This window comes from Magnolia sinica, chromosome 12, assembly GCF_029962835.1.
Source record: "Magnolia sinica isolate HGM2019 chromosome 12, MsV1, whole genome shotgun sequence".
Lineage (NCBI taxonomy): Eukaryota > Viridiplantae > Streptophyta > Magnoliopsida > Magnoliales > Magnoliaceae > Magnolia > Magnolia sinica.
In genome coordinates, this window is record NC_080584.1 from 11,347,453 (window position 1) to 11,373,569 (window position 26,117).

At 41.0% G+C, this 26,117-nt stretch overlaps 2 protein-coding genes across 2 annotated transcripts in view; both read left to right on the plus strand.

Moving 5' to 3' along the window:
- The first annotated feature begins 15,270 nt into the window (after window positions 1-15,270).
- Window positions 15,271-16,199, plus strand: LOC131220916 (PX domain-containing protein EREL1-like). Its single transcript, XM_058215849.1, has 3 exons — window positions 15,271-15,401; window positions 15,634-15,798; window positions 15,915-16,199. The coding sequence occupies exons 1-3, from the start codon at window positions 15,285-15,287 to the stop codon at window positions 16,167-16,169; spliced, it is 537 nt and encodes a 178-aa protein (XP_058071832.1). The 5' UTR covers window positions 15,271-15,284; the 3' UTR covers window positions 16,170-16,199.
- A 678-nt stretch (window positions 16,200-16,877) lies between these two features.
- Window positions 16,878-26,117, plus strand: part of LOC131219927 (probable LRR receptor-like serine/threonine-protein kinase At1g56140) — a 47,818-nt gene continuing 38,578 nt past the window's right edge. The window contains exons 1-3 of the mRNA XM_058214913.1: window positions 16,878-16,916; window positions 19,196-19,356; window positions 21,383-21,454. Of these exons, the coding sequence (XP_058070896.1) occupies window positions 16,878-16,916; window positions 19,196-19,356; window positions 21,383-21,454 (272 nt within the window). The remainder of the gene's footprint in view (window positions 16,917-19,195; window positions 19,357-21,382; window positions 21,455-26,117) is intronic.

A 26,117-nucleotide genomic window follows, 5' to 3' on the forward strand; every position in this document is an offset into this window, starting at 1 on the left:
ATAGATTAGGATTAGGATTTCTTACCCAAGAACGGAATCGGAATCGCCGAAATAGCGATACGGGAAGGATGATTCGGCACGTGGGGTGGTGAGATTGAAGCCCAGCAACAATCTCTCACTTTCTCTCTCTTCTCCTCACTCTTTCCTTCTCCTTTTTCTCTCTTCTCTCTCCTAGGGTTTAGAAATTCGTATGGAATAAGAGAGGGGTGGGTAAAGGGTCTTATATAGGCCTAGAACTGATCACAATGGCCCCATGGCCATGGTATACTTAGGTTATAGCCAAAAGTCGGCTGTTTCGGGTCAACGGAGCTCATCTGGAGGCCTATTTCCTGCTTATTGTCTGGGGAAAGTTTCCCGACATGAGATTTATGTCAGGTTAAGTTTTCGGTCCGATTGGATTTACGGATCGACCATAGAGGACTAGTTTTAGTTCAGTGGTCAGCGGTACTTGATCAGGGCCACAAGTGTACTGACATGTGTTGAAATTTTTTCCTGATCCGAGGGTATAATTGGGTCAAAATTTGACGATCTGAAACCTTAAATTTAGCCTGCAAGCGAATGACTCAATTCACTTAAGCTTGAGTTCATTTTCTAAAGGTATTCACGTTTCTCACACACTTCACTCTGATCACAAGTTGTACATTTCTAGATACTATTAGGACTTGATTTTTGAGATGGTTGTCAAGCCCAGTAAGGCGGTCCTAATCATATAGTTTCACGGTAATCGGACTTTCGACGCGCGGTGTAGGTCTGATACAGAGTTTCAATGCACTTTCGAGAGCAACTGGGTTTTAAGATTGATCCTAGGTTTTTAGGTAATGTAGCATTAGCGATTCTATTAGTTTTAAGTCTTGTAGTTTGTATAGAAAGTGATTCGAGCTAATTCACCGATTAATTCAGTTTAGTACTTAATTAATTTTCGTCTAATTTCTAAAGAATTCGGTCCATAATGATTTCTGCTTGAGGTGGTACTCAGGTCTTTGTACGGATTTTTCTGAGACGTTATAATCTATCCCCCTTAAAGAAAAATTTTATCCTCGAAATTAGTAACTTTTCGTACTCCTTGAGAATCTGAGGGTAGTTCTTTCGGACCTCGGCTTCTGTTTCCCAAGTAACCTCTTTCTCAGTGTGGTGCATCCACAATACCATCATAAGCAGGATAACTTTACTATGCAGCACATGTTCCTTCCTATCTAGGATATGTGGCTATTGCAGTATATAAGTAGCATCCTCACTCAACTGTACCTGCTCCCATCTGATAATGTGAGAAGGGTCAGGAACGTATTTCTTCAGCATAGATACGCGAAATACGTTGTATACGCCGGCGAGTGGTGTGGGCAAAGCAAGGTGGTACGCAACCACACCCACTCGGTCTAGTATCTGGAACGAACCAATAAATCATGGCGTGAGCTTCCCTTTCTTTCTAAACCGAAGGACTCCCTTCATGGGGGAAACTTTCAGGAACACATAGTCCCCAACCTCGAACTCTAGCGGTCGCCACCTCGTATCGGCGTAACTCTTCTATTTGCTCTGTACTGTAAGAAGTCGACGCCTGATAATGTCGATCTTCTCTGAGGTCGCTTACACTAACTTTAGGCCAATCAGACTCTTCTCGCCAACCTTTGCTCAGCAATGCGGTGCTCTACACGGACGCCCATATATTGCCTCATAGGAGGCCATGCCAATTCTTGCCTAAAAGCTATTATTATAGGCGAACTCAGCATAAGGAAGACAGTTATCCCAACTGTCCTTGAAATCTAGAACACATGCTCACAACATGTCTTCCAACACCTAATTCACCCGTTCTATCTGCCCGTCAGTCTGTGGGTGGAACGTGGTACTGAATTTTAGTTTCACACCTATTGCTTCCTGGATACGAGTCCAGAAGATAGACGTGAATCACGTGTCTTGGTCTAATAGGATCTCCATAAGAACTCCATGCAGACGTACTATCTCTTTGATGCACAGCTTGGCTAAATCGTCTATTGAGTTCGAAACTCTAATAGGGAGAAAATGAGCCGATTTCGTCAACTGGTCTACAATCACCCATATGGAGTCGTGTCCCTTCCTCATCTTCAGTAGCCCTAAGATAAAATCCATAAAGATGAAATCCCATTTCCATTCAACTATGGGCATGGGTTGAAGCAGTCTAGGAGGTCGACGATGCTCTGCATAGACTTATTGGCATGTGAGACAGCGAGACACATAATCTGCTATGTAGGCCTTCATGTTCTCCCACTAGTATGACCTCTTCATGTCTCGATACATCTTCATACTACCGGGATGCATTGTCATCTTCAAATTGTGAGTACCTTCGAGAACTTCCTTTCTTAAGTCATGAAGATTTGGGACACATAGGCGGCCACGATAACGTAAACCCCCATCCTTACCAACTCTCCATTTCGAGTCTTCACCATCACTAACTCACTTTCTCAACTCTGCCAACTCTTCTTCTTCCTTCTGAGCTGCAATGATTTGGTCATCGATAAGTGACTAAATATGAATATGTGCAATGCTCTCGAATGGATCCTCTACCGTAAGTTTCTGCTCAAAGTCTCGCACAAACTCTACCATATCTCATTCTGCTATCATCAGTGGATCTACAAATGCTATAGTCTTCTTGCGGCTCAATGCGTCTACCACAAGGTTAGCCTTACTAAGATGGTAGGAGACCTTGAACTTGAAGTCCTTCAAGGTCTCCATCCACGGTCGTTGCCTCATATTCAAGTCCCTCTGCGTGAATATGTACCTGAGGCTCTTGTGGTCGCAAAAGAACTTAAACTCCTCTTCATAGAGGTAATGTCTCCAGAACTTCAATACAAAGATGACGGCTGCCAACTCCAGGTTGTGCGTAGGGTAGTTTTTCTCATATTTCCTCAACTATCGCAATGCATAGGCAATCACCCTGTCCTTCTGCATCAGAACACAACCCAAACCAACATGAGACGGGTCGATGTATATCGTATACTTGACCCCTTGCTCAGCAATACTGGCATATGGGCGAACGTCAATTTGTCCTTCAGTTCCTGAAAAGCTTCCTCTGCCTTCTCATTCCAGGAAAACTTAAGATCCTTCCTAGTCAGCTGTGACAATGGCCTGGCTATCTTGGAAAAGTCTCTAATGAATCGACGGTAGTGCCAGTAGTGCTAGCGAGTCCCAGAAAACTCCTCACTTCTATAATCGAACCAGGCTGCTCCCAGTCCTGAACTGTGATCACCTTAATAAGGTCCACCGCTATCCCTTCCTTAGACACCATATGTCTCTGGAACTTGACTTTTCTTTCTAGAAGTCACACTTCTTGTACTGTACAAACAATTGGTTCTTCCTGATAGTATATAAGACTGCTCGTAAGTGCTCCTTGTGATCTGCCTGACTCTTAGAGGATACCAATATATCATCTATAAATACGATGACGAATTGGAATAGACACGGCCGAAACACCCGGTTCATCAAGTCCATGAACACGGCCGATACGTTTGTGAGTCCAAACGACATCACAAGGAACTCGTGGTGCCCAAAACTGGTCCTGAAAGCTGTCTTCTGCACGTTCTCCTCCCTGATGCGCAACTGGTGATACCCTGACTGTAAGTCGATTTTCGAGAAATACTGCGCCCCTTACAACTGATCGAACAGACCTATCCTGGGCAAATGATACTTATTCTTCACCGACGCTTGCTTCAATCTGTGATAATCAATACACAATCGTAGCGATTTATCCTTCTTCTTCACAAACAACACGGGTGCTCCTCAAGGAGATACACTCAGTCGTATGAAACCTGAGTCCAACAAGTCATCAATCTGTCTCCTCAATTCCTCCATTTCACATGAAGGCATGCGATACGTGGGTAATGAAATGGGTGTCGCACCAGGCACAAGGTTGATAGTAAAATTGATCTCGCACTAGGGAGGTAATCCAGGTATCGTCCTGAACTCGTCCTCAAAATCCTGAACTACTGGCGTGTTCCCTAAAGTCAGACCATCAACATGCTCTAACAAGGTAGCGTAACAATTGATGCGGTAGTACCAACTGACCTGCACTGGTAATGTAAAGGTAGTGCCCTCAAGTCCATGGGCTGTCACCACCCTAGTATCACAATCGATCCCTGCCTTCATCTCCGTGAGCCAATCCATACCGAGAATGATGTCATAGTGACATAATAAGGCGACCATCAGGTCAACAAGCACTATTCTGCTCCTTAGGTCTATCGAACAACCCTTACACATCTTGGTAGAGTCTGAGAAGGTCCCTGTGGTGGTAAGGAGTCTCAACCCAACCATACGACTAGTTTCCAACCGTAGCCGCTTGACTGTTGCGAATGATACAATAGAGATAGTAGACCCGGTGTCCACCAATAAGAAGACTGGTGTACCTTGAACATGTGCGGTGACTTCGAAATCTAATGGTGCTATAATTACCGTCTCAGATCCCTCATCTGAAAGTGAGTGCACACGAGCCTATTGAGAACGGTTTGGCTGTGGTGCCATAGGTCATTGAGGTGGCCTAAATCAAGGTGCAGGTGGCCTGTAGGAAGGCTGTGCAAGTAGTACTTAACGTAGAGGTGGAGCTGAGATCGCTGGTGGCATCTGACGGTTGATCCTCTGAGGAGGCATAAAGTCATTGTCCCTCATCTAGGTGAAGCAGTAGGTGTCAACATGGCCCGACCTCTTGCAGTAGGTGCACCATACGTCAGGTCTTCTCGGCTGTGTCAATGGAGCCGCAAGCCAAGAAGGAGAATCTGCCCGTGGCCTCTTGCCGAGGAACGACCTGCTCGGCAAATCCGGTTGAGGCTTAGGAACCATAGGCACACGTGTACGAGACATCCTGTCCCCATCCTGCTCAGCTCGCAGGGACATGCCCACTAGCTCAGTATAATTGGATATGTTAGCGCAACACATCTTCGAGCGTATCTCGGGTCGCAAACCCTCAGAAAACTGCCTCATTTGTATCGGCTGGTCTTCTAATATCAGGGGAGCATATCTGGCCAGCTCCGTGAACCTGTTCTCATACTCTGCCACTGTCATCCTTCCCTGATGGAGGTGAAGAAATTCACTCTCCTTCTCATTAAGATACGTGAGGAGAAAGTACTTCTCGTGAAAGCGTTCTCAAAAGCTTCTAATGTCCATACATAGCTAGCAGCCACGGTCCGAAGGACACTGTCCCACTAGAGACTGGCTTCCTTCTCGAACATGTATGTGACCAGCTCAACCTGCTCTACCTCAGTGCTGTGCAGCGGCTTCAGCATCTTAGAGATACGGTCATGCCAATACTCGGCCTCCTCAGGTCTATGAGTACCCATAAAAGTAGGAGGTCAGAAGCGCTGGAATCACTCGAATAAGCCGCTGGTACTCATATTCCTAGTAGGCTGCACTGGTGGTGTAAGTGGGACCGCGTGTATGTTCTAAACAATGGCCCCCGCAATGGTGGCTAAAAATTGCTACTACTGCTGTTGTTACTGCTACATCAAGAGCATCATCTGCTCCAACCTATTAGGAGGAGGAGCTGATTGAGGCACATGTGGTGTCGAGGTAGACACGCGGTTCTGCTTTAGAACTGGTGGTGTAGAATGAGTTGGCCCATTAGTGGAGCTAGTGACCGGCTGAGAATCTGACAGTCTCATGAATCAGGCCCAAACTGGGGTCTGTATGGCTATCGCTTAAGGGAGGTGCCCCGTCAATCAAGTCATCAAGTGTGAGACATGCCGTACTCTTTGTGGCCTTAGGTGGCATTCCCTATATACAATATAGGGTGCAACCCGAGTGAGATTTAGCATATAATACTCAATTCTTCAAGCATTCTACACATTTCATAACAAAAGGAGCTGCATGCATTCCTTTTAACAAAATTTTTCACAATACATGAGATATAGCTTTACATGAATCATGATAGGAAACACATATGAACTAATCTAATCAAAGCCTTAAGCAACAAACACACCATCAACCTACCCTACTACTAAGCCTATTAAGGCTATAACATAGGAAACAGGAAAGTAAAGAAAACTCAAGGACGACTACAACATAAGACTAGTCGTCAGAATCTGGCGATGGTGGCAGTGCACCCCTGTCTTGCATACAGCACAGGATAGCCCTCAAGGTGCGAGACACTTTACTAAACTTTTGCTTTACGAAGGCCAGATTCTCTTTAAGCTTGGCTCGGGTCTCTTTGACCTCTTGTCGTAAGGCAACTTGGCCCTCCTCGATCTGAGCCAAGTTAGCTTCTATAGCAGCCCAATCACTGTCACGCTCCTGTGTAGCAGGAGGAGAGCCCTCATCAGTGTCTTAGGCCTCATTTTCTTCCTCTTCCTTGCCTTCTTCCTCTATCTCATCTCCACCTTCTTCATCGCTCTCTTCCTCCTCACTTTCCGTCTCATCATCACTCTCATCAAGTCGGGCTTGACGTTGTCGTGGCCCAATATTCATGTTGTTGAGAGTAGTGTCGTTAATGAAATGGATCAGCGTAGGAATTTCTACGCCAAGTCTGTAGCCGAATTCACGAGCAAGCTTGCATATGAGTCGGCCGAATGAGAGTGAATTAGCCGTCCTTGCAGAACTGGCGGCCAGGACTATCTGACGTAGGACGAAAGTAGGCAAGCACAACTTGTCTCCCTGCCCAGCTCAGTATAAGAAATCTACCATCAGACGCGTGCACTCACTACGATTGCTCTATGGGTGAAGATGTGGTGGAGCAGGTGGAAGTCAGGAGTCATCTTGGACGCCAGGAGGTAATTTCCTGGATTTCAGTGGACCAGTTAGCCACAAAGAAATCACGTGCGGTGATCTTTTTTCACACGCACTCTTGAGACTCTTCTCACTAGCATGAACCTCCCCACGCAGCATCCCCATGACTCAGGCTATCAAGTCCACATTGATAACAGCTTCCCGCTTCCCACGGGGATGAAAAACTGTAGAGGCTCCAGCAATGGATCGTGTATGTGGGCGTAGAAGGCTCGGACAGTGCCCTCATTCGCATGAGACTTGCTCTCAAATATGGGACCCCAACAACGTCCGCCAGGAGGTCCATCACCAGATATAGCCCAAATAGCTTCTCGTTCACATGTACTTCAAAAAGCACCATATGGCCTTGAAATCTTCCTTGTGACATATCTGCCAGTAGAGCACGTTCAAGGGGAGCTTGGGGATCAAGATCCCGCTTTGTCCTTATGTCCTGATCGACGCTTGTGCTAGCCTCGGCGCCTTTCTGCCTCCATGAACGAGTAGGGCGGGTAGGCCCGGCCTCATCCATGGAAGCCCTCTTCTTCCCCATAAGAGAAAGAAGTTTAGAAATGGAGAAAATCACCGTTACGAGCTCGAAAAGGGCCATTTGGGCGAAACAAGATGGAGGGATAAAAGGGGTTGTTGAACTTGGAGGTTTTTTTTAGGCACAAAGAAATGTTTTTGTACTCAAATGAGAGGGATTAATGGAGATAGGTAGTTGTAGAAGATGGGTTTAAGAGAGTGGTGGAGGTGGTGTAAGAAGAAGGAAGAAGATGAGATTGGAGGGGTGATTTGAGAGAGAAAAATGAAAATTTTCAAAGTTTGGAAAGCTTGGAGGGGTTAAAATGAAGTAAAGGGAGAAAATGGGGAGGAAAAGGGTGTCCTCACACATTTTCATGGGCCCCACAAGTGTATACGTGCATTGGGCCGACAGGCCCGGATCGTTCGGGCAGCGAGGCCTCGCCGATTGGGCGATGCCATCACCGGTCGCTATACACCAGGGTGAGGGCTCACCCCAGGGGCAATGTTATCCACCCCCGCAGGTGTCGTATATGTGCGGGGTCCACTTTAGTTCCCCCCGATTTTTACCGTTTAGCCCCCGGGGTCCGTTTGAGCTATTTTCGGTATCCATCTCCCGTATATTTACGTATTTCGGGTTGTTTGAGTGTGGAATAGGCTGAATTATAGTCTAAACCCATTGATTGAAGGTCTTGAAAAAGATCGGGGCCATCTCATATAATCGCAGATGCCCACGAGTCGAATTCAACGGTCAATTTCACCTGTCGACGAAACTGGGAATCCTATGATCGTTTCTATATTTTCTCGCTCCCTCCTAAGTCAAAATACATCAGTGTGCATCATGTGTCCATAACCCAGACCTAGTTTAATCCAAATCATACTCTGATACCAACTTGTAACGCCCTAAAAATCGGGGGTCGAGCAGGAGCCGAACTCCCCAATTCCAACGCATCACTTATGCAACATAGATAATGATGATTAAATGTTGTTTGTATTAGTACATTAAACATTAATGGGATTATACTAAAACAACATATCATACTCCATAGACAGTTAAATTATGCAAGCGAAAGACTGTGATAAGTATATAAAACATATAAGTGGTTGTAAGTCCTCAGAGTATAAACATGATACCAGGTTAAATAATTACATATTTGGTTCCAAAATATACAAAATAATAAAGTGTAATGTCCTCTAATCCATATCCCTGTAGCCCCGGTGACGCAACCCTAGGTCTACTTAGATCCGCTAGAGAGTTATAAATAGGAGAACTCCTCGTTGTTGTAGAAGTCAGGCTCCGCCTCGTAGGCCTCGATATCACCTAAAACTACAATAGAGTCTGGTTGGTGTTTTAAAACAGCATTCCAATGTGGGAGTGAGTGATCAACTCAGTGGAGCTATAAGGCAAAGGTTAACATGTTATCAATTCAGTTAAGTAGTAATGATAAAGCAGTACAACAATCATGTCCTAAGTAATCTTGTTAATGCAAGAATGGTATGCGACAATGATGTATACCCTCACCTGTACTCCTATAATGACATCATCTCACGATCGCGCATGCAACACTCCCGGTAAATGTGCGCTTCCTCGCTAAAGCACATGCAATGCGGTGCATGCTCGTGTTAGCTGATTTTGTATTTAGGTTTATTCATATAGGAGGTTGGGAAGCTAATGCACCTCCATTTATATCATTTACCCAAATAATGATCCATCTAGGGTCATCAATCCTAGTTAATCTCATACGATAGCAGTTCTAGGTCGCTACGGAGAGGCTCGTCACCTCATCGCATGCCTAGTTTATACTCGAAGTCACAACGGAAAGGCTCGTCACCTTAGTGTAGTTCTAGTATATACTCGAGGTCACTATGAGAGGCTCATCACCTGATCTTAGGTCGATAGCTCGAATACAGTGTCTCATACCACCATATTCGGCTCACGAGTTTGGTTTGATTACTGGACACTACGGGGAGGCTCGTCACCCCAGCATAGGCCGACAGCTCGAGCATAGTATCCCATGCCACCATGCCCGGCTCATGAGTCTTAGCGGATTGAGGTACCAAGGTTAAACGAGCTTTGCACTGGTAAGTTGGTACCTTAGATTCAAGCAGTAGCGTCCATACATGGTGAACATACATTAGGCCAATCGGGTTGCTTGACAAGCTCAACTGGTACGAGCGTACATTGAATTGATTGACATGGAGAACATACACACTCCTCGTGGCCTAACCACTGTCGATAATCACTGTACGACTCAGATTCATCGAACATATCGGACGTGGCTAAAACAGTTCGGCCACCGCTTGTAAACCATTACCAATTGCCTGGACTACTTCGTAGCCTCAATCACACTCCAAACAATAGTATTCACATGTGATAGTCAAAGATAGCATGTGACAACCAAGCTAAATGCAATTCTCATTTGAGCATTTCAACAAATAAATAGTACACATGTTAGCATACATGGGCATTTCATCTATAAATCACATAGCAGTAAGATAGGTTACATAAACGAAACTATAACTATAGATAAGGGAATTAAGAATCCTATCTCAACACCCTCATTAAATACATTACAACAAGTATTTTCTCATTCAGGCATTTTATCAAACACTTAGACTACACATATCACATATATGTAATAAATTAGTTAAAACACATATTATAGCAAATCCTTTCACATATGAGTTGTCACATGTACAACAATCATGTGTTCCCAAACAACAATCATGGCAAGCCCGAATCATAATTCCATATTCATACAAACATTTAAACAAACACATGGAATGTATTATTTTCAACATAGTTCATATGTATGTGTAATACACGGAAACATTGTATCTAAGCATATGTAATAGCAAACAAGTCAGTTATAAATCATTAATTGACAATGAAAGCCTTGAAAACCATAATATAAATGTTTATAGTTCACACCTTTTGTCGATAGACTCGTATTGAACTCAGTTCGAACACTATGTTTTCGTCTATGACACACGGCAACCTATAGCATGAAATAGGTTAGCTATTTCACCATTTACTCTATTTGGATCCCTAAAACAGATTAGATTTAGAATTTCTTACCCAAGAATGGAATTGGAATCGCCGGAATAGCAATATGAGAAGTATGATTCGGCACGTGGGGTGGTGGGATCGAAGCCTAGTAACGATCTCTCACTTTCACTCTCTTCTCCTCACTAGTAAAGACAATTTTTTCCCAGCTACATTGTCCATGACACAGTAGGAACTGAAACTCTCCACAAAAACATCTTGCTTTTACTACAATTTCCTCCACCATGCCAAGCCCTTAGAATCCACCATGGATTGCAACATAACCCAATACTCCTCAAATAAGTGCAGAAACCTCCACCAATTATCTTGGAAAAAAGAATATTACAAGAATAAATGGTCAACCAATTCCACATTCCTCAGGCACATTGGGCATTCATTTGGAATGAACATGTTCCTCTTGCTCATACCAGCCCCATGCTTAAGCCTCATAGTTCTCAGTTTGAGGCCCCACCTGAGTGTGTGTGGTTTATCTGCTGTTGGCTGGTGTCAGACTGTGAGCCCCCTCCCTGTGGGGCCGGTGGAAATACCCTCACTTCCTCGACTTTCTCTCTCTGTGGAGTTGCCATTAGCTCAAGATGCAGTTAATGGCGATAAAACACTGTCGGACTAAATCCTGCATTGAACATCACAGAATATTATGAGCCGTGAATTCTAATCAGTAACGCATTTTGGACGGTTATAAATAGGAGTATCAATTCGATGGGGCTCATGCTAGTCTGGGCTAAGGTTAGCCTGAGCCCACTAGTTTAATCTTGGTTTGAAATTTAGGTACATGCCAGATTAAATGGTCCTAGATATAGGCTCCAGATTGGCTTTGTATTGAAACCAAACGTGTATATTTTCTCAAGCCCAAACATCAAATGGCCTAAAGGGTGAATTCAACCATAAGAGACTATAAAATGACTAGAAACATCAATTTCTTGAAATATTTGGGCATTTTCTCTCGGCAATGAGATGGCCCAGTGATTGGTCGGTCTGGATGGATCAACAAGTGTGTGCCTCACCATCTACGTTATGCACAACATGAGTAGCATTCTGTAGAAAAAAAAAAGGCAGATCTAAGATTTGAGTGATTTTAGTTGCCCACATCACTCAAAAGCATGTGTAACAAAAGTTGTGTAGGGCCCATCATGAAATTCACTCCATATGTCTGTTGCACTAGCTCATTTTAAGGCAACAACAAAATGAGGCAGATCTAAACTCAAATGGGCTACATGTGGTAGGACAACAACAAACCCAATGTTATTCTTCCGCTGCTATAAAACTGTCTAGACAGAGAGACCGTCTGGTCCACAGATCTTGATGTGGGGTCCATTGATTCTGAAATTCAAACCATCAGCACATGGAATCATGGACCACCTCATGATGAATTCATTCCAATGTCATTTTATATGTGTACATGTAGCCGGATGTTATATATATCGGTAAGAGATGCAACTTGCTTGGTTGGGGAAATCATGATGTAGTTGCTCGTGGTCAAGTACACGAAGTTAATCCAAATGCAGTTCTCCATTACGGACCGTTGGAGGAGGGAGCTTTTGTTATTATCCTGACTAAGATTATACATACTGACACTCATTTATGGAAAGAAGATGGGTTTGCATCTACACTTGGAGAGGCCGGTCTGGGATCATTTGTGCAACGGGGGATCTTTGAGAATTAAATTTGAACAAATTTAGTACTTTATAATTGAACTTGGTATGGATGATTTTTTTAGTTACTTTATATGATGTTTCGCTTGTTTTTTCCTTAATTTTGAACTAATTTGGTACTTTATAGTTCAACATATTGATGGTTTGCATGTTTTTTCTAGTTACTCTATATGTTATTTGGTTTGGTTTTTGTAATTTTGAATGAATTTTGTACTCTATCCTTAAACATATTAGACTTCATTTGGTCATCACAAACCAAATGGAGCTTAAGCCCCTTTTTAACTCCGCCAATGCAACTCCTTGCATTGCCGGTCCCAAGCCCGGGTAAAGGAGGAGGGAGAATGAGCATCAAGGTGAGTTGTGTATTTTTCATTCATTTTCTAAGAGACATTTTTAAAATGCTTGATGGTTAATTTCAAGAGTTTTCCTATAAAACATATTAGTAATGGCTTCTTCTACTCTCATCTAAGGACCTCAAAGGCCCAACTAACTTGAGATTTTTATATCCAGGCTGATGTATTTTTAGTCCCACAGATCAATGTTGTCACTGCAAGGTTCAATATTGAAATGGTAAAGTTTTTAACTATTTATTTTATCTTTGTTTTATCCTGTTCTTCATAAATAATTTGATGTCTTAGCCTCCTATCATTACCAACTAGTTTTGTCACTATTTGTACATATGTTAATCTCATGAGTCTTACTTTTTGTAATTTTCTTACTCTTGTAGTAATTATCAGAAGCAGTGGGCCATCATTGAAAGATTACCCTTGTAGTGAGTCCAATTAAGGTATGGATAATACATGATTTTAGTTCATGGTAAATGGTACATTTTACTGTGGATCACCCCTGGACCAAATACCTGGTACCTTTTATTGTTGTAAGTTCCTAATTAGTTTGTTTCTGTATTGTCTGCTTTATAGGCTGGCATTATGTTTCTGGAACTAGCTCATTTTTCAGAGAGAAAATTACCCCAACCATTCAAGTCAGGTGTCCTAGTGCATCTGAATGGGTTTATAATGCCATGGATTTCTTACCCAAGTTGTAATGATAATAGTTTTTCCAAGCATTCATGTTTCCAGGATTCTACTTCTGGCCTTTTGCTTCGTGATGTTCTATTAAGCATCTTGCATTGTTGTCATGTGACTTTTGGAAATATTTGGGGGAAGGTTTCCCATAAAAGTAATACATGTGCATGTTTAGTAGGGAACTAAGCTAAGAATTTTTCTCTATTGCAGACCTCTTATCTGTAATCGACGTATTTCATCTAGATTCAAGATGTCCTTTATGGGGTGAGAGGTGGAGCGAAATGGTTTTATATCTTAAAGCTTGTAGGATATAGAGGAGTCACCAGAAGATGTGGGGCCATTGGAGTCAGGGCCTTCTAATGCTAGTTGGTGACCCTCAGGTTGTATGGAAAAACTACAAACCGTTTCTCTAGTTTCTCAGGAAGAGACTTTGAGAGACTCTGTATGAAACCCTGAGCAAGAAGAATTGTCATGCCAGACAGCATCACAAACTCTGTGGGCCACTGGATCATTTTCTGGACGGATTCCCAATGGTTTCTACTCTGTCATTCTAGTAAGTAATAGCTTTTATTTATCAGTTGGGATATGTGATTGTCATTGTTCCTTAGTTGTTTCTGGTTCATTTTTGGTACAATCTTGAACCAACTTTCCACCGGATTGTCAACTATAAATGATTTAACTGCTGGTTCGTTGGAATTGGTTGTTCAGAAATTCCATAAACTCAAGTGGAGGTAACCTGATCATGTGAATGAACTATTTCTGGTAGGTTGTGGAGGACATTTGGTTGTTCAAAAATTTTTATCATGATGCTGAATTTTTTTCATGACTACTGAATTTTTTATCATCTAGTGCTATGTAATACATTGCTTTACACATAACATAGTGATGGCTTGTACAAATAGTCTTCATCAACTATTTGATAAACCAAATCCATGAGCACCTGGTGAATTAGACTTAATTGTGGCCTGGCAACTATGGAGAAAAGGGCTTCTCAGTTTTTTTTTTTTTTTTTTTTCAATATCATATTCACATTTTGGCCTGATTTTTCATACTCCATTTGTTTGCATTCTTGTTTCTGAATGGGACGGAGGAACTATATCATCATATCTTGTTCATGGGGTTTTATAAGCATCTTAACCTCCTCTACTTGGTTTCCTCTTCTTATTCAGTTCTATAGAGATGTACTAGTTTCTCTTTGTTATAATTTGGGATTGATTTTTTTTTTTTCCTTCATTTGGTGCATCATTTGCAGATATTGGAAGGACTTCTTAAATTGCCAGAGAACAGGGAATGTTCTAACTGTAAAAGCAAGTAGGTATCTTGGTTGAATTGTAATAATGAATGATCTTTTAAGAAGCTACTTGTAGCTCTTTTTGCATATACAATGTTTACATCATCAACCCTTGTTCCAGCCTAATGAACAGCCCAAACTCCCACAAGCTTCTTTTTATTTTTTAACTAGTTCATGAATGAATCACCTAAAAATTTCTATTAAACGTAACAACCAACAGTAATAATCTGTTTTAAACCCAATCATCATCACAATAGCCACTCACATTCGGGTTGTCTGTTGCAGTTTTGGTAATGCTGTTGAAACTTCCCATAGAATGGTGTTGGAAGCTTTCTCTGGCTCCATATCCAGATACATGATCACTGAGTGCAAAATGTCCATATTTACATGATCCCTGAGTGCAAAATTATAACTGATCATTTGCATCATAATTAATATCTAACGCATATGACTTTTGCATAGCATGCTTGTTCATATAAGATGTCAAATTCTAGTTCTTGTTCAGCCCTAAATTTAACATTTTAAATAAAGCATTTCCCAACATGTTAGTTCCTTACAACATGCCTATCTGAAAGGGCCTCATTCTATTTGATCAATTATTTTCATTTTCTTTAATCAATTTCTGTCAGGTTAATGATGACCATCATGTTATAAGAGATTCTAGCAGCAATACCATTGAGGCACAGTATGTGGAGATGGATAATGCTACTATTAACTTAAGAAACTTTTACACTAAGGCCTACCTAGGAGTGTCAGCCAAAGAAATCCCAAAATATTGGCTCTTATTTCAAGTATCTATGCCACTACTTGGATGGAGCACCTAGTTTATTTTTAAAGCTAGGGGACAAGGTGGATTTTCAATATTCTTCTCATTAAATACTTTTTGGCTTTTCTAGTCATTTATTACATACTGCATTCAAAAGAAATCCATTTCATGGAACAAAAGCACCATGAGCAATAACAATATCACATATTGTAATTCTCCTTTAAACAATACAGGAGCAAGTAGTGGGCACATGTCAGTTACAGATACTTCACAAAATGAGACATTGGAGGTTGGACCTGAGAATTTGAAGATGTCCTTTTCATCAACATTTGGACAACTGAAACGTATGACGAATTCTAGAACAAGGGTGAGTTGCATTTTCTTTCCTGATTACAAGCTCCTGGGTTAATTAGCTTCAAAGTTTCTTGTAAATCGGGCTTCTTTGACATATATTACTCCAGAATCTAGGCCTTGTAATTAATTAAACCTTTACATATGCTATCCATTGGATTCCAGGACTCCTTGCCATGTCATTCAAACCCTTTTACATGGTTATTACTGTGTTTATAACTCTCGTAAATGGTAACATGCCTACCCAGGTGAAAGATTTGGATGTGGAACTTGAAAGTACTAAGCAAAAAAGTAAACAAAACCTGCAACAAGCCATCTTAATTGAAAGGGAAAGAGTTACTCAAATGCAGTGGGATATGGAAGAACTTCGTAGGAAGTATTTGGAGATGGAGTCGAAGCTCAAGTTCGAACAGGTTCCTTTTTTGTAATTCTTTTGACAGGTTCCTTTTTACCTTCTATTTCTTCATGAAATGATCTCTTAAATCCTTTCTATTCGTTATTATCCCATGAATATGATTATCTATTTTAGGATGAAAGGATTCATTCGGAGTTGGTAAAAGTGTCTGCCATTCATGAGGAGCTATTGGTACAGGAATTGGATGTTGCAAAAGAACAACTTAATAACTTGCAGAAACATCAAGAAGAGCTGGAAATGAAATCAAAAGCGGATATTAAACTTCTTATCAAAGAAGTTAAACATGCTAGATTGGAAAGTTTTAGGAGAGGCTTGAGCAAAGTGAAGTATTGTTTATTTAGAAATGAGAATGTAGGATACATTGTATGATTTGATTATTATTTGTAACAAACACATCGTTTTTTTTTTCCTGATTGCATTTTATGTACTATTCCTCTCAGCATTAATTGTATTAGCTTAGATGAGTTGATCAATCACTATAGGTTCTTGAAATGGTAACAAGCACCATTATTATAATTTTTTTAAAATTTTAAAATAGCTACGGATTTTAGCCGTAGCTTCTTTTCCAAAAACCGAAGCTATTGCTAACTTAGCATATTGCTACGGATTTCTTTTCACTTTCCACTACAGATATTATCCATAGCTGTAGGTATATGTCGCTACAGAAAGTCTAGCTACGGCTTCTATCCATAGCTATTAATACCTATTGCTACGGATTTAATCTGTAGCCATATGTTTTGACCTTTACTACGATTTTTTACACCACCAATTGCTATGGACGTGCTACGGACTAGAACCATAGCAATAGCTATTTAGCAAGGTAAACTAGAAATTGAGTGGGGCAAACTAGAAATTAAGCAGGGCAAACTGAAAATTGAGCAGGACAAACATGAAATTGAGCGGGGCAAACTAGAAATTGAGTGGGGCATGCTTTAAATTGATGGCTCATGTTTGCCCCGCTAAAATGAAATTAGTGGCTCATTTTAAGGCATGCTTCAAAAAATGAAGTAGATCCATGCCCAAGCTGCGGAGCCGAAAGTCGTTGTGACAACCTGTGCCGAGGTCGAGACCTTACAGATGGCCCTGAGGGTCTCCCTCTCCTCTTTGTTAATTCAGGTTTCTTTATTATTGCTTTGATTTCTTATAGCTCCATGCTATTTCACTTTTTCCCTTCAATTTGAACACTAAAAGGAAACAATTTGTGTTTCTCACATCTGATAACTTTTCAACATAAGAGAGATGTTTAGTTCATAAAATTGGTTCTTCAATTGACTATTAGAAATTGATGTTTATAAAGTTTCTATTCCCTCACTTATAGGTTAATTAAACATCCATTCCTTGCTAAAATAGCAGTTTGCCCCATTGAATGCAAACGATTGCACAAGCAGAGAGAATGCAAATGATTTGCTGCGTCTTGTCCTGTAAGTGAAAAGCCACCCAATTTTCAAGAGTATATTAGGTGCACCCCATCCTCACCTAGAGTGATGCAGCCCTTACCATGAGGCATTTTTACAAACACCTGATCTGGAACTTCAAAAACCCACTATTTTATAAACAAAGACAATGGTTTTATAGGTGTTTTATCAAACACCTTATAAGTAAAAAAAAAAAAAGAGAGAGAGAGAGAGAGAGAAAAGGTATTTGTTTAATGTACATGTTTGCCCCGCTAAATTTTAGGTTTGCCCCATTGAATTTCTAGTTTGCCCCGCTCAATTTTTCTTTGGCCCCGTTCAATTTTATATTTGCCCTGCTCAATTTCTAATTTGCCCCGCTTAATTTCATGTTTGTCCCGCTCAATTTTCATTTTGCCCCGCTCAATTTCATGTTTGCCCCGCTCAATTTCTAGTTTACCCCACTTGATCTTCAGTTTGCCCCGCTGAATTTCTAGTTTGCCTCACTCAATTTCATGTTTGCCTCGCTGAGTTTCTAATTTGCCCTGTTCAATTTTCATGTTCGTCCCGCTCAAAGGAGATCAAAGTTACATGGGCCCCACAGTTATGTATTTATTATATCCACAACGTTCATCCATATTTTGAGATATTTGGGTGCATTATATATATAAAAAAAGTATCATATCCAAAGATTAACTGGACTACACCACAAAGAGCAGCGGGAAAATTGATTTTCACCGTTAAAAATTTTGTAGGGCCCACTAAAACATATATTTTCCATCTAATCCATTCATAAGGTCACAAAGACTTCGATGAAGAGGAAAAACAAATTTCATAATGATCCAAAACTTATATGACCCCTAAAAGGGTTTCAATAGTAGACGTTCGATCCTCCACTGCCTTTTACAGTGTGGTCCACTTGATAGCTAGATCTGTCTTATTTTTCGTCTCAAGCCTTAATACGAGCTCGTCAAATAGATGGACGGTTTGTATATAACACATACCTCATAATGGGACCCACAAAATGCCGTGGGGATTACAACGAAAAAAACAAAAGCTATTGAGTTAGGGTCAGTGGGACCCTATAGCTACGGATTATAACTGTAGCCATAACCGTAGCTTCGATATATCGAAAGTCTTTCGACATTATCGAAAAGTCTAGAACTGTATAGCAAGATTGCCTATAAAATCCTGGAATTTTCGATACACTATTGCTACGGATTATAACCGTAGTGATAGCAGCAGCAGATTGCCCAGCGACAGTGCCGCGGCAGTCTGTGTTTTTTTTTTTTGTGTTGCTTTTGTGGGTCCCATCATGAGGTCTATGTTATATCTAAACCGTCTATATATTTGGCAAGCTCATATTAAGGCTTGAGACGAAAAATAAGGTAGATCTAACCATCAAGTGGACCACACTGTAAAAGGCAGTGGGGAATTGAACGTCTACCATTGAAACCCTTTTAGGGGTTACAGAAGTTTTGGATCATTATGCAATTTGTTTTTCCTCTTCATCCAAGTCTTTGTGACCCTATGAATGAACTTAGACAGAGAGGATTTCTCACAAACATCACAGTGGGCCCCCTAAAGGTTTCTACTGGTTGACGCTCATTCAACACTGTTCCTGTAATGTGGTGCAATTGAGATTTGGATATACCTCATTTTTCGTCTCATATCATAAAATGATGTGGAAAATATATGGACGACATGGATGCAAAGCATACATCATGGTGAGGCCCACGGAACACCGACCACCGTAATTGGCTGGTGGCGGGGGAGTACCCGATCCTTTTCCGTGGGAGGAGGGGTAGTTTTGTCCTCAAATTCGTTGTCCGTACGAGAAGGTCTAAGTTCCTAAACTAAGTTTGTATTGTCTCACAAAAAACAGCTGGATAAAAGATGGAGTCTACAATCCCAAATTTTTCTAAAAGGGCTTCCGAAACCATTTTTTTAAACAACTAGGGTTTCGAAACCCTAAAATCTCTCACCCAAACTCCGTATCTCTAGATTTTTGGAGATTTTGTTGCCAAAATCGTCTGTGGAAGTATTTCAAGATATCATTTATTCAAAGAAAAAAAATGGGGAATTCGATATTTTTTCTCATGGCGCACCGCTGTCAATCATGGCCCACCAAATTCTACTTCGGATCACGCAATCCGCTTCTACAGGTACCGATATCCCATCTCTTATGTGGATTGAAAGCTTTTCTCCTTTTTTATTTTATTTTTTCGATTTTTTCAGCTAATTACGCATTGAAAAATGATAAAATCCCCCAATAAAACACGAGAAAGACGTTAATATCGGCGATATCGCAAAATATCGTGCGATATTATGCGCTATATCGCATGTTCAAAGAATTCTGGAAATTTTGGTATCTCTAAGGGATTTCGTGTCGGTGGCCGATAACGATAATATTGGCTGATAGTATTGATATTTCGAACACTGGTGTGAGCTACTTCCAAGAAGGAGTTAAAAAAGACACAAATACCCGTGGGTTGAAGGGCTACAAAGATGAAAAAACCAAAACTTTCGGCCCTTTCCATGACTAATTATAGGGGTAAAAGTGGCCAAACGCTTCTTGCATTATGTATAGTATAGATATGGAGCTTTTCTCAACTTCTCCTTTCGTAGGATATTCATTAGATGCAACCACTGTCCCATCCCTTGGCTTTGGTATATGGCCTATCAACGTGGTGGCCTGCTACATCAATAATCCTAAACACCCCATTTGCTTACCATGTACCATGAGGGGCGTGCTCTGTAGACCTTCCATGCTGCATGCTGCATAGTAGCATTTCTCATATGTCATTGTTACTGTTACACGATAAGAGGAATGATAAGACGTGTGACCCAATGGATTTGCAAGGTATATGCAGGCTTACGATTCTAACAAGTGGGGCTGATGCATGGTTTGGTAATTCAACCATTGATCTGTTGCATTCCACTGTGGATGACCATGCTTAAAAAATCTCCCAGATTGGAAAACCCTAGCCAGCAGTCTTGGGAATTTCTGCATTTTGAATGTGGACCATTGTGGCATTTCTCTTCTTAACAGTCAATTAATTTGTAGGCCACAAATTGAATGTCTATGATTGCCCTGTTGAAGACATTCTTGGCGCATGGTCTGTACATGGCGGGACACAACAAACCAGGGGTCTAGATTATTGAAAGATGGGCCCTGCTTTTCAGAAATGCAAACCCACCGGAAAACTATGCAAAACGTTGGTTTGTTTTTTAGGAGAGATACTGATTATTAAAGGCCAAAAGGCCTAAAGAAGAAAACAAAAAAAGAAAAGAGAAAAGGAAACACAACACAACAAAAGAAGAGTGAAAATACAAACAGCCGCTTAAGGTGCTCATCCTCTAATACAATGATTAGCCCTACTAATAACACCAAGGAATGAACAGCTCTTATTCCGAAAGCAATGCTCATTCCTTTCATCCCACAAGCACCGGAGGACAACAAGCATCAATGATCTTTATCTGGATCTCATGGGTTGCGGGACAGAATGCGCAATTCTCTTTTAGAATAGACCTTTGATCCATATGATTATACAACAACTAATAGGATCATTTTATAAGGTTATAAATATGCCCTTGAAACATCGTCACAGTTCTCTTAAACAGTTTGTCTTCTTTCTGATAGTATTAGAGCAGGTTGAATTCTGTTTTATTTTGCACTTCCGCATTTCAAAACAATAAAATAAAAATTCTAATTACTTTTTGGAGCTTGCGCGATTGACCTAGACCACTCATCTATGCAATATTTGTCTGAAAATCCACTATTTCTTTGCTTTCAGAGAAGCTTAACAGGGATAGTATAACTCAGTATGGCGTTGCCAAAATGGATGTACGACTCAGCTTATTTGATATATCATACCCAAAACCTCCTATCAATGACTTCTATATATTCATTGGGAGCTTTGCTGCATAATCCTTCTAACCAAGTGATGCTTCAGCTCCAAATTGCGCTTCGGACTCACACTCTTACATACATTTTGAAATGGATGCTTCCCCACTCTTGTACCTGAATTTATTGCTTCTTCGCTTCATACTTAATGCAACTGTGATTGGGTGTTAGATGCAACGTGTTGGCAATCTCCAACATTTTACACGTTCCTAATGTTGGACTAAATCGTCTTTCCATTTACAAGTTTACTGATCCTTTTTTTTTTTTTTTTGGTTCGTGTTCAGGGGTTTGGGTAGTAATAACTTCTCCGGTTCGCTCCTTCATGAGCTAGGGAATTTGGTCAAACTAGAACAACTGTAAGTTCATGTTTATTTTTCTAAGTCCTTTCACCATGTGTGCATTTGGATGCGCTATTGTAAATTAATTCAATAAAGTGGAAACAACCAAAGGTGCGGCATCATTTTGTTTCATAATGATGACCAAACTCCTAATCATGTTTCGATGCATTTCAAGTTGGATTTGAAATGATTGTAATGGTGTGGTGATTTGGAGAGACTAGTCCCATATTATGAATGGAGCGGGGTTAGCCCCACGTTGGTCATTTCCTCTATGTCAGCTTGGGTTATCAAGATTCATTTCTACTGAGTATCCAAATGCATGTTTCATCCTCTCGAACAAACGCCATCAAATCCGTTGCAGATTTCAGTTTTCCAATCACGGAATGCATATATGTGGTAATATTACTTATAGAAATTCTCTTCTAGACTTCTTTTGTTGTGACATTCTTGTCAAGGATATGTGGAGAGTAGTACTTAGTATCTTCTTCTCAATGATGAGAAAGCATGAGCAGACTTTCTTTTTCTAATAAACTTTCTCAAGCGGACATTGCGTAGATGCAGCGGAGTTATGTAGGCAACCGGTAGCCACACAAATGTATGCTATTCTAAAATGCAGTATCTAAAACAAGGTTACGTGGACTGCATGTTTCTCATGTACATGGTACATGAATGGTTATTCAGTATGTTACACCTTCCAAAATGTGGTACACAAGTAGGCTCATGGGTTGCTACATATATTAAGGGGCTGTTTGGTAGAAGCAAAAGTTCAGCCCCTGACTGTTTGGGACTAGACTAACCTGTCTAAGGTTTTTCTAGTATTTTTTTTTTTAATCACTGAAACCAAGAAAAGCCAGAACATGGTCTCATTTTTTAACTGTTGGAGAGCCTTTTTTGTTCCTAAAATAATGTCTGAGTTGCTTGTCTCTATTATGGTATGTGCTAGACTATTTGAGTAGAAGATGATTTGATGATTAGGGAGTGGAGAAAAGAGGAGTGAGAGAGAAGAAGAGAAATGAAGAGAGTTTGGGAAAATGTTGTGTATTTGCCAACATGCTCTAACACACAATGTTTTATTAGAATAGAACATATAATACACTGCAGGAGGAGGAGAAAGCGTGCACATGCACTTACATTAAAAGAGTCACTAACCTAGGGCTGTACACAAGCCAAGCTAGCTCAAAAAGCTCGCTCATCTCAACTTGACTCAGCTTGAACAAAGATTTGAGGCAAGCCAAGCTTCATATGACCCAACTCGTTTTGAAAACAAGCTAAGTTCGATCATAGTGGATCATGACTCGACTTGACTTGAACTCGGTTCGAAGCTCAAACTCAGCTCAACTCGAATAAATTATTCATTATATATATATATATATATATATATATATATAATTTAAAAATTAAAAAAATAAATTAAAACTTAAACACTACTTGTTTGTCCGTTTCTTACATCTTCCCTTAACCCAACTCGTTGTGAGCTCCACAGTCTCTCTCTCTCTCTCTCTCTCTCTCTCTCTCTCTCTCTCTCTCTCTCTCTCTCTCCCCACTCAGCCGCTCGACTCAGCGTTTGCCTGACTTGTCTCAGCCATACGGCCTGCACTCGGTCACTCTCTCGAGCTCTCCCTTAGCACCAACAACAAGGTATCTATATGGCTTTATCTAATATTTTATATATATATATATATTATTAATTGAATATTAATTGGGAGTTGGGTTAGTCAGTTGGGTTAAGTGGCTGTGTTGAATTGGGTGTGGGTTGGGTCGGGTTGCTGGGTTGAGTCTGGTTGGGAGCAAGCTCGACTCGACTCGAGGTAAGCTTGCCTCGACTCGATCCACCAGCTCGCCTCGAGCTTGACTCGAAAGGTTTGGCAAACAAGCCAAGCTCTAATGGTAAGCTTGAAGCCAAGCTCGAGCTCGTCCTCAAGCTCAAGGAGAGCACGAATGAGTTTAGCCACGCTTGGCCTATCTCAACTCAACTCAGCTCGATATACAACCCTACACTAAACACACACACCATACACTAATACTCTCTAGACTCCTCCTTAAGTTGGAGCATAGATGTTGATCATGCCCAACTTGTCATGAACACGATGAAGAACATCTCGACTTGAAGACTTTGTAAGAACATCAACAAGTTGACATCGGATCGAACAAAAGAGGTGATGATTTTGTTAGAGGCAACTTTCTCCCAAATAAAGTGACAATCAACCTCAATGTTCTTAGTGTACTCATGGAAAACCGGATTACGAGTAATATAGATAGCCGCTTGGTTGTCGCAATGAAGAGGAATAGGAGCCGAAGGAGAATAGCCAAGTTCTTAAAGAAGGGTGCGAAGCCACATGAGCTCGTATGTCACATGAGCCATAACATGATATTATGCTTCAACTAAGGATCGAGTAACAACCGGTTACTTCTTGCTCTTCCATGTGACAATATTGTCACCTAGGAAGGTATAAAAGTTAGACGTAGAGCGGCAATCATAGGTACTACTTGCACAATTGACATCGGAATAGCTATAAAGAAGAAGATAACCATGCGACTGAAAGTGGAGGCCAAGGCCTGGGGCTGATTTAGATATCGAAGTATGCGATATACAATTGCGAGATGCGAAGAATGGGGAGCTTGCATGAATTGACTAACAACGCTCACCGCAAAGGAGAGATCTGGGCGAGTAATAATCAATTAAATGAGCTGGCCTACAGGGTGTCGATGCATCCCGGGATAAAAAAGGAGAACACTATCATCTAGCTGAAGCTTTTGCAAAGTATCCATGCGGGTAGTATCAGGTTTGCATCTTAACATGCCGTTCTCCATGAGAAGATCGAGTACATATTTTCATTGTGACAAGACCACCCCGGATGATGAGCGACCAACTTCATTAGGAAGTAGCGAGGAGGACCAAGATTATTGATCTCAAACTTGGTCTTCAGAAATTCTTTGACATCCTCCATTCTAACCAAATCACTGCCAGACAGAATAATATCATCCACATACACAATGAGAACCATGGTGCCCGTTGAACGATAACACATAAAGAGGGAATGATTGGCATGGCAACGAACAAAGCCAAACTTGTGTGAGATTTACTCATTGGGCTATCGAGCTTATCCGTTATTATGAATATTAAATTTCAGGAAGATGGTCTAGTAGGGAAGGAGAGTAGACTTTTGGGCATCTATCTTCTATATACCTAGTTTTAGTTTCCTTTTTTAGATGTTTCGGGATTGATTGTAAAGAATTTATAGTAGAAGAGTAGATGAGACTTTGTATTATAGTAGTAGTGGTTTGATATTTTGATTTGTGGATATTTTATTTAATGGATTGATTTTATGAAAGTGTACATGTTGTAGAATGATATTACATGGTGGATCGTAGTTTATAGTTTATATTTATATTGTATTTAATTCATGCCCCTGGAAGCGGGAGGGTCTGGCCAACCTGGGTGCTGGATTGAGTGGCATGACATAATTTGATACGAGTGTTAATCTTAAAGGATGGTCAAATTCACGTTTTTTTTTTCTTTATCAGAGTAAGCAGATGAGCGTAGAATGGACAAGTAAGCTAAAAGGGAAGTTTAAATTTTCATTTAGAATATACAAGTGGTTGCCCATAATGACTTATACAAACCAATGTCCCTATTCTTACAAATACAAAATTAACATAATATTACATGTGAAACAAGGTAAACTGCAACAATCTTAAACTGTAAAATCATGTAGCAACCCTTAGCAAATAGAATCATGCACCCTTGTCAACCATATAGCCTGCTCCTCACCAATATACAGGGCCACCTGCACTACCTGTACGGTTGTATATTTGATGGATGAGTGGCCAGCTCAGTGTGAATTCCCCTCAAGATTACACACCGCCGCATTAGGTAAGCATAGTTATAAAATAATAAGGCAATCAAAAAATACATGATGCAATCTTTTTAAATGCATGGATGCATGAATGCACATCGGCCTGGGGATGCACATCCAGCCGGACTTGGGCTCGTCACCCATGCAAATCATCGACCTGGGAAAATCATCCAGTCGAACAGGGGTCGATAGTCGGTGGTCTGGGAGCTAGCGAAACGATAACCCAAAGATCCTAAGGGCACGTGCTACAGCATCCAGAATTAGCCACCCGTCATCGCCAACATGCTATGGATGCATGATTAGCCAAACCGTTATTAGACCAGTTACAATCAGCCAATTTAAATACGATCACGGTCACTATGGGGAGCACATGGCCCAGCGTAGGCCGACAGCTCGGGCATAGTGTCCCATTACCACCATTCCCGGCTCATGAGACTACCATCTTAGGATGTTTAATGGAAACTCATCGACTAGTGGTCAATCATATTACAACATATGGGGCTTGCCATCGCATGGTTGCACAGTATAAAAACATCGAGCCCATATAGGGAAAATACCAGGACAAGGACACATACGGTGATATCAAAGCAAGACAAATATCAAAATAAGCCACATAGGGCGAGTATCAAAATCATGCAATAAAAGACCATCCTTAAAAACCGTTGGACACAACAACCCTGGATGGTAGGCCCACATCACTGGTTAATTTAAACCACCGGTCAATAACCACTAAGCCAAAGGTCCATTACTATCACAACCAGTCGGGTTACATCCCAAGTATGGGTGTACACATATAGGTGGGGGTTTCCCACTGGTGTACCAAT

Excerpts from the sequence above, each read along its gene's own strand:
- LOC131220916 (XM_058215849.1), top strand. The coding sequence starts at position 15,285 with ATGTCAGTTACAGATACTTCACAAAATGAGACATTGGAGGTTGGACCT. Across the intron at positions 15,402-15,633 it reads TGACGAATTCTAGAACAAGG|GTGAAAGATTTGGATGTGGA; the intron begins GTGAGTTGCATT and ends ATGCCTACCCAG. Across the intron at positions 15,799-15,914 it reads CGAAGCTCAAGTTCGAACAG|GATGAAAGGATTCATTCGGA; the intron begins GTTCCTTTTTTG and ends TATCTATTTTAG.